This window comes from Ostrea edulis, chromosome 9 (assembly GCF_947568905.1).
Source record: "Ostrea edulis chromosome 9, xbOstEdul1.1, whole genome shotgun sequence".
Classification (NCBI taxonomy): domain Eukaryota; kingdom Metazoa; phylum Mollusca; class Bivalvia; order Ostreida; family Ostreidae; genus Ostrea; species Ostrea edulis.
Window position 1 is genome coordinate 22,907,389 of NC_079172.1, and position 8,622 is coordinate 22,916,010.

At 36.1% G+C, this 8,622-nt stretch overlaps 1 protein-coding gene across 1 annotated transcript; it reads right to left on the reverse strand.

Moving 5' to 3' along the window:
• Positions 1 to 675: 675 nt before the first annotated feature.
• On the reverse strand, positions 676 to 8,392 carry LOC125659327 (nucleolar and coiled-body phosphoprotein 1-like). Its single transcript, XM_056148871.1, has 4 exons — positions 8,323 to 8,392; positions 5,598 to 5,679; positions 5,113 to 5,220; positions 676 to 3,277 (listed from the first exon to the last, which is right to left on the reverse strand). Exons 2-4 carry the CDS (start codon positions 5,672 to 5,674, stop codon positions 1,588 to 1,590), a joined length of 1,875 nt encoding a protein of 624 aa, XP_056004846.1. The 5' UTR covers positions 5,675 to 5,679; positions 8,323 to 8,392; the 3' UTR covers positions 676 to 1,587.
• Between the last annotated feature and the right edge of the window lie 230 nt (positions 8,393 to 8,622).

Here is an 8,622-nt window from a genome sequence, read left to right on the forward strand (position 1 = left end):
ACAAACTTGAATCTCCATTATGTCAGCAAACTTCCACGTAAATTTCAACTATACTGGTACAGTGGTTCATGAGATTTTATTAAATGACCCCACCCTATTTTTACACTTTTGTGATTATCTCCCATTTGAAGAGAACCTGGCCCTTAATTTGAACAATTTTGAATTCCCTTCAACTAAGGATGATTTGCATTAAGTTTGAATGAAATTGGCTTACTGGTTCTGGAGAAGATTTTTAAAAATTTTCAGTGTATTTTTACCGATTTGCTATTATCTCCCCTTGGATAAGAGGGTTGGCCCTCATTTGAACAATTTTGAATCCCCTTCACCCAAGGATGATTTGTGCCAACATTGGTTAAAATTGGCCCTATGGTTTTGGAGAAGTTGAAAATGTAAATGTTTAACAGACAGACGACGGACAAAAAGCGATCAGAAAAGCTCACTTGAGCTTTCAGCTGAAAGCTCAGGTGAGCTAAAAACACACCAAAAAACGTGGACACAAAAGGTCTTATCACAAGGAAATCTGAGAGCCCACCATTCAAGGTTAACGTTTTTTTGGTGCACAAACAGACAGATCAATAAACTATATGCCTCCAATCTCTGAAGGCAAAAAAAAAAAAAAAAAAAAAAAAAAAAAAAAAAAAAGACCAAAAAACAAAACAAAAACCCAAACCAATCTCAAATTCAAGTCTTTATATTTCAAAAGGAAATAATTTTCAGCAGGATGATGACACAATAGTCTCCCTTTCTTTACTACATTTAGTCCGATAATAAAACAATTCTGCAGTAAACACATTCAGCTACAGCGATAACATGAAAATATCTAAAATTATAAATTGTCACCGTCAATCTGACACATCAAATATTTAAAATTCACAAGATAGATACTAAGTCTAAAATTGCAGGCTTACCTCAAAGCCATCGCACAAGACAGTCCTCCAGAAATTAAAATGCACCAATTATAATGAAACTAAATCTACATTAAACATGTTTCTACTATTTTTAAAATATCTTTTACAGAGAAACAGTTCTATATACATGTACCAATATTTCAATTTAAACACACAGCCATATAGACGTTTGCACAAGTAGACATGGTAGATGGCAACAAGATTATAAATACCTGAGTATATCATAAAACAGTTATGTGCAAAAGCATGCAGGAAATGCTCAAGTGTGGGGCACATGGACACATGTATCAACCACACACATACTGTATACTTGTTTCAAGAAATTTCATTCCAATTAGTTTCACCCTTGTCCTTCACACATGTAATCTAATGTCGAGGTAGCAAAAAAATTTTCAGGCGAGTAAAATTATTTTTCAATGTGTCTGGACAAAACTTTCTAATTACACAGTAGTTCATATTATATGTAATCCTGTTACATCTCATAGTAGAGGACTTTACATACAATGGGTCTTAAATTAAGTGTTAAAGGACAAAACCAGTAATATGAAACATTATCGTCACTGATAAAAATTAATACATTTATACTGAGTATACAACAAAAGAATTACAGGTACATCTGTACATGTTCTAGATATTGAGACAAAGTAACAATTCCATACTTGTACATCAATCTCACGATTTACAGAATGATACATTTTGCACCCATGCTAGTGTGAGCAGATGTATTCAGACTGTCATTTAATGACAAGGTGGATTTCTCTTTTCCTTTGCTTTTCAGTTTTTTGATTTTACTCTCCTTTTTGCTCTTTCCTTTCGGAACAATGTCTTTGTTCACCATGTCTGGCCGGACCCTTCCTGGAGTACTTTTTCTTTCTGCTAATTTACCACTATGCTGCACAGGAGAGCTCAATTCAGGGGGGACAACTTGGACTGTTTTGTGAGAAACTTTGTCCACATTTTCCTGAGTGACAGTTTCCACTTTGGTCTCTTCATTTCCAGAATCTCCATTAGGTAGAGTAAGCTTGACCAGCTTCACCTGAGGCATCTCATCTGCTGTTGTCATAGTTTTAGATGACTTTATCCCTTTAGGGGTCTTCATGGGAGTTTTGAATTCCATGGAATCATCAAGAGAAATATTTTCAACTGCCACATCACCAGTTCCCTTCATTTTGGCTGGAGTTTTCCTGTAGGCTTGTCTGGATTTTCTGGTGGACGTTTCGGACACTGCCTGGGTCACTTTGACCTTCTTTACTTGTGGGGTCTCAGAGGTGAGGTCCATCCTCCGCTTCACGCCTGTAAAACTCAGACTGTCATCCTCTTTGTTCTCGTTTACTTCAGGTGAAAATGTCACATTTGTTTCCTCAGAAGCAGATTTTGTTAACTTCACCTCCGTTTTAGTGTTAGCTTCTAACTGTTCCATCTCTATCTTCTTTGTACTTCTTTTGCTTTTAGCTGATGACCTTAGTCTTCTGGAAGCAGACTGGACTGGTGTTGTCTTCTTTGTACTAGCTGTATCCTTCGGTGTACTGGGCTTGACATCATTCATTGACTTTGAAACTCGAACTGGAGTCTTCCTGGAACTACGCTGTGATCTTTTTGCAGATTCTGGTTGTGCATCCTCTGATGTACTGGACACTGGGCGGGCAGGGGTTTTCCTGGAACTACGCTGTGATCTTTTTGCAGATTCTGGCTGTGAATCCTCTGATGTGCTGGACACTGGACGGGCAGGGGTTTTAAAAACACCTTCTACTGGTTCTGGCATGCTCTTTCCTTTGGCTGATTCAGCAGTAGAGCGTCTCGGGGTCTTTATTGTTTTTTTGGCTGGTGAAGGTGAAGCTACTTTTTCAGATCTTTTGGCAATAGGTTGGACTGATTTTCTCCTAGTGACGGATCCTTCACTAGACTGGGAGGATGGCACTTCTAAATTTGTTATCTGCTTGGAAGTTCTAACTGGAGATTTTGGACAAACTGACCTACGGGCAGCTGGCGCCTTTCGTTGAACTGCACTCTCTTTTTTTTCACTGACCCTTGTAACTCTCTTGGCTTGACCAGTTTTAGAAGCCTTTAGGGGCTGGGAACAAGCTTCCTGGAGAGTTTGACCTTTCTGGTACACCGATGACCTTCTGGTACGTGTCTTCACACCAGGAGGTGAGAGCACCTTGGCTGGACCTTTCTTCGGCTTTTCCTGTGGAGTAACAGCTATAGTTAGCCTTATTCCTCCTTTCCTACTATTGACATTGAATATGGATGACCGTCGGGATCGAGTGCCTATTGGGGAGGACCTCACAGGCTCTGGGAGTTTGAACATGGTGTGTCTTCTGAAGTTGGTGGCTTTCTGGGATATTGTTCCCGTTGGCATAACTGATTTCCTACAATAAGCAATGAATATCGGTAAAACTCTACATCCCCCAGAAATTCCAAACTTCTCCAGCATCATTCTGATTATTAGATGTTACATGAAATTTCCAATGGTTCTTGCAAAGCAGGGCCTGAAACTAACTTTTTATGTCACCAGTCCAGTCAGACTGATAGGGTATAATTTCAACCAGTCTGCAGAAAAATCTACCCTTTTCAAGAAATAATTAAACAATATTTCGTTAATGTTATTGAAAAAAAAAAAAGGAATTTAACTCGAAATATCTCAGAAAATATTGTATTACACATGTGACATATATATTTAGTAATCGGGTTCTTATATCTACAGAGAATGCCAAATGTGTGTTCAAGATTTGACAAGTGGGTTTTCCAAAATAATGTGTTACAAAATTGACTAGTCCCATCAGACTGACTAAAACAAATGTCAATCAGTCTGTCAGACTTTTAACCAGTCACAGACTGATGGGCAAATGTTAGTTTCAAGCCCTACAAAGGTTATATTCAAACAATATTCTACAAACAATATGTGCTTGTGAAAATAATGAAACATTAACACTCCCACAGCAACACCAGTTATCTGTAGAATGGAGGTCAAAGTACACATTTCCAAATAATTTTCAATGTTGCTACCATCCTACAATCTAAAATGAACTCCTGGTTAACTTAAGAGTAAGGAGTACCAATATATCAATTGATAAAAAGTGCTATTTAACTGTCCAGTAAACATGGTTAAATCTGATGTAGCCAGGGCACCTAATACAAGACAAAGTTTGATTAGATACAATGATTTAAAATGGGATTGATGTACATAAATGTAACTGTAATAATGGTTGTATATAAAAATGTAAGATTATGACTCCTAAGAAAAGCAATATATTATAATGGCAAGGTCAAAACCTTAGGTACCAAATGAAAAGTCTTGTCATGAGGAATGCACATATGAAAATATCAGTCAAGGGTCATGTTATTTTCAAAAATAACTCAAATGAGGATTTTTTTTGGGGGTCATGATGAGTTACTTCTCTTTGCTCTCAACTGCTCCTGTCCTTCACCAATATTAGTCTTTCCTTCATTAATAACTGATTTACTCAAACAGGTTATCCTTAGTTATTTTGTTTACATTATTTAGTCAATCCCCCTCACTTCACACCACATATTTTCACTGGTGGAATAAGACAAAAACAAATGGTGGTTTTTTTAAAGCTTGCTTAATCCAGGAAAATTATTCAAAGTCTTCAGAAAAGTGTGAAAAATTGTTCCATTGTTGATAAAATTCCACCTCAAAATGTAAATTAACACCCCAAAGAGCAAGTAGTAATTTAAATTTTTGGGTGGAATGGGCTACAGTCTTTTGATGCAAATGTTTATTGGAGTCTGTATATCTTTTTTGTTCTTACATCTGGAATCCCAGAATGCAATATACATTGCCAGGAAATACAAAAGATCAAAGATTTCAGATGAAATCAATGACACTGTAAGATAGAACAATAACGATTAAATGTTATTTTTGAAATATATATGTGTGTGTTTCAAATAACTTATGTGTGTTATTTTTTAAATAACATGACTGTCTGTTATGCCTCTGATTGATCACTCACGATTCCAAAGTTATAAGCAAGGATAAAAGTTTCTGACAGACAGGACAACAATTATATATGCCCTCCAATCTTTAATACAGGTGCATAAAAATAAAGTAAAATCATTGTTGATTTTACCAATGGAAAATTCTAATAAGTGAAATCTATTCCAGTATAAATATTGTGTTGCATCTGGAAAAAATTGTTCAATACACAGCTCTATATTGCTTGTTCATCTATACACAGCTTACCTTTCTTTCCCAACATTTATAACAGGAGAATGTTCTTGCTCAAAAACCATCTGCCTCCCCGACACCCAGCCTGGAGTTATCGGGCTGTAAAACTTTGCAGGGGACAACCTGTTATAAAATGGGGATATAGATATATATTATCATAAAATTCAGATTTTAATACCCAATACCAACGTTTTTCTGATATTAGCTCGCTCACTTGAGTGTTTGAAAAGTGTGTAGCCTTGAATCTCAGAGGTAAAATGAACATTCTAAGCTTAATTGCTATAATAATTACTGTAATACATGTAGATGTTGAAGAATTTACCCATATTGTATTAAAATATCAATATGGGATTGCCTGAACCCCTATATCCCTAACATTGTCATGTTGTTCTGGAGAAGGTCAATGTCACAAAGCCAAACATTATAGTATGAAATGAAATCTTGTCGTATTAATCTAAATACAAAATATGAAACCCTGATAAACAATTTCTACAACTTACCCTGCAGGCTTTTCTGGAGTCCTCTGGGGGCCCCTCCTTCGTGGCGTTCTGCTGGACACACCAGGCATTGTTGTCATTTATCCTACAAGTAAAGACAGCATTTATTCTGACATATATCTTTTGTCCTAAGGTTTCATCAACAAAATACAACTTTGATATCTTCAAGACGCCTGCATTTCTTCAAAATAATGCCATAAGATTTATTTTACAACTCTGTAAAACAGATCGTCATTCAGATAATTTGTCTTCTTACAACAATATCTGTTTTCTCAAAAAAGGGATCCATCATCCATGTTTGTAAACATGATAAACTGGACCCCAACATGCTCTATTTATAGTAAGAATCAATGTGTCTAAAATCTAAAACCACAATCTATAACATTAAAACAAATTGGACTATTGTTTTCTTTGATTAATGCAGCAACCTATGGCAGTAGTTACTTGCTTTTGGGAAATATCAAATGGAAGCAAGAAAGAGAAAGGGCTGGGTTGTGTCAAAGCCTTGAGGACGGGGGGGGGGGGGGGGGGGGGGGGGGCGGGGCTTCTTCTTAAACTCTCAACCAGGTTTCCCCACTTTGTTTTTTATTATGTAAAACCAACCAGACTAACATGCTCCATAAGAGAAGACAGCAAGGATTAAAGTTAATACTAATTGCCCACAGATATCTAACTTGGCAAGCCGAATTTCAGTTGTTCAGGTTGGTGATTGATGTTTATTGCCGATTTTAATTGATGTATATTTTTCCACTTTCAATTCATTTTACAAAATCGCTCACTTAAACACTTTTATATACTGATTTAATATATATAGCTATTTGATCGTATCCAAGGTACTGAATGACAAGGACAACAAATATAAACATGTGGAATTATATGCAGGGGGTAAGGAAGTCTGAGAAAAGAAAGACCGATTCTGAGGATTTAGGTATATATTTATAAATGTTTGACATATTGTTTACATTGTTTCATCAATTTTCACCTGGGTAACCAAAATTTGATTTTTAGGGGCCCAGCTTACTACCATGATTTTTTGGTTGTAAGTTTAAATCCTGAGGAAGTTTTGCACCTATTGGACAGTGGGAACACACAAGAACATTGATCTTTTCCTCATGTACAGAACTAAAGGTACCGGTCATGGGAGCTCAGAGGTAGAGCATTCATTTCTTAACATGTTTAACCAGGAGGTTATGAGTTTGAACCTCATTTGTGCCATGGCTGTCTCAAAACAAGACAGACATAGGTAGTGATTGCTCCTTTGCCAAACGCTCAACAATTAGAAGTGAGCAAAACATTTATTTTGGATATACAAACAGGATATTAACGAACCCTCACTGCTACGAACCTGAGTGCTAAGCATAGGTCTAATTTTGTGTTGTTTCTCCTACAGTTGTGACATCTCAATATGAGTAAAAAATTCTTGAAAGGACATAAAACAAATTGAACTCAGTAGGTCTTAATTATCACCGCATTTACCTATCTACTAGTGACTATATATAATTATTACTGGACATCTTTCATCGTTTCTTATTGTAGTCCTGTCTCAGGAGAGAGGTGGTGATTGTATATTGTTACAACATTCCTCTCGAGAATCTTTCACTCATTCATACAGAGATTTCACCATTGCTGGTGAAGAGCTGCAAAATTTAGGCCTATGCTCAGGTGCAGGAAGGGATCTTTATTGTACCACACCTGCTGTGGGACGGGGTCTCAGTTTATGCCGTCTCATCTGAAGGACTGCCCCATTTAGTTGCCTCTGATGACAAGCAAGAGGTACTGAGAACCTATTTTAACTCAAGAGAGAGGTGGTGAATATATTTAATATTATGCTTGGGTGAGTTTTATTCCCGGGTAGTGTCAGTCACGTGGTCGGGTAGTATTAATAGTCAGTGCGTGCTCGTTTTGAACCATTTTACCGCTCGCTAGAACTTGGGTGAATAGCGTATTTATTACGCCTTATATTGGATGGAAAGCCCTGCAAGTTTATTGTATGCATATATGTTGTAATATGAAATATAGCATTTATATGTTATCATTAAAGTTTAATCATTTTATATTCGGACGAACGAAGTGAGGGAGAATATAAATTTATGGACGTTCTCTTGAAGTCTTTAATCTGTCATAATGATATGCTATATGAAAGCAAAGCTTTTTTTCCCTCGTGTAACCTAGCTGTTTACAAAATTGCCAAGTGCTCAGTAAAATTGTTCTGATTTCTTGAATTTTCTTGAAAGAACAAGAATCATTGTATGCCTCGCTAAGCTCATTAATAGCATTTATGCCCATTTCTCATGTATTTTTACTTCATTGATAAAACTGCCGACTCCTGGGCTCGTAGTAGTAGATCTAGGGCGCGTGGCATTTTAACAATATTTCCAGATGTTTTGTTTATTAGGCCTAGTCTTGAATAACAAATTTTTTTATTTTTAGTAAGTTTAAATAAAACTGTATTTTAAGGCACATGCTAAACTAAAGGCCATCCAGATCTATATATACACACTATCAAATGGCCTAGTTGGATCTAGACGGTGCTAAAGCCTAGTCTACATGCCGTTAGGCATTCCAAGGCCAAACACGACACAAAATTCGAATTTTACCAGATGGTACTATACAAAATAACTAAATATATTGTGGTTTTGAATATGCATGATTCAAAGATCCACTGTTATCGACATTAAATATTTAAGCTAATTTAGTAATATCATCATAACAAAAATTGTAAACTTACTACATCCAAATTCACCGCCGGAACTATATATAATTTAAACCTTTAGCATTTTCCATATTAGGAGAACAATGGCGGCTTGAGGAAATTCAACCAATGAGAAATCAGGAAATATGAATTTCAAACCAAATTCGAAATATCTTTACGCCAAATGTATACGATTTGCACTGATAAAATAATAAATACCCTGATATATATCTGGTATAAAATGTCTCAAAGAGTACATACTATATTTAGCATATATTTGTTTTGTATCGAATTAATATAAAACAGTTATATCTTCAGCTGACCTTTAATTTCATG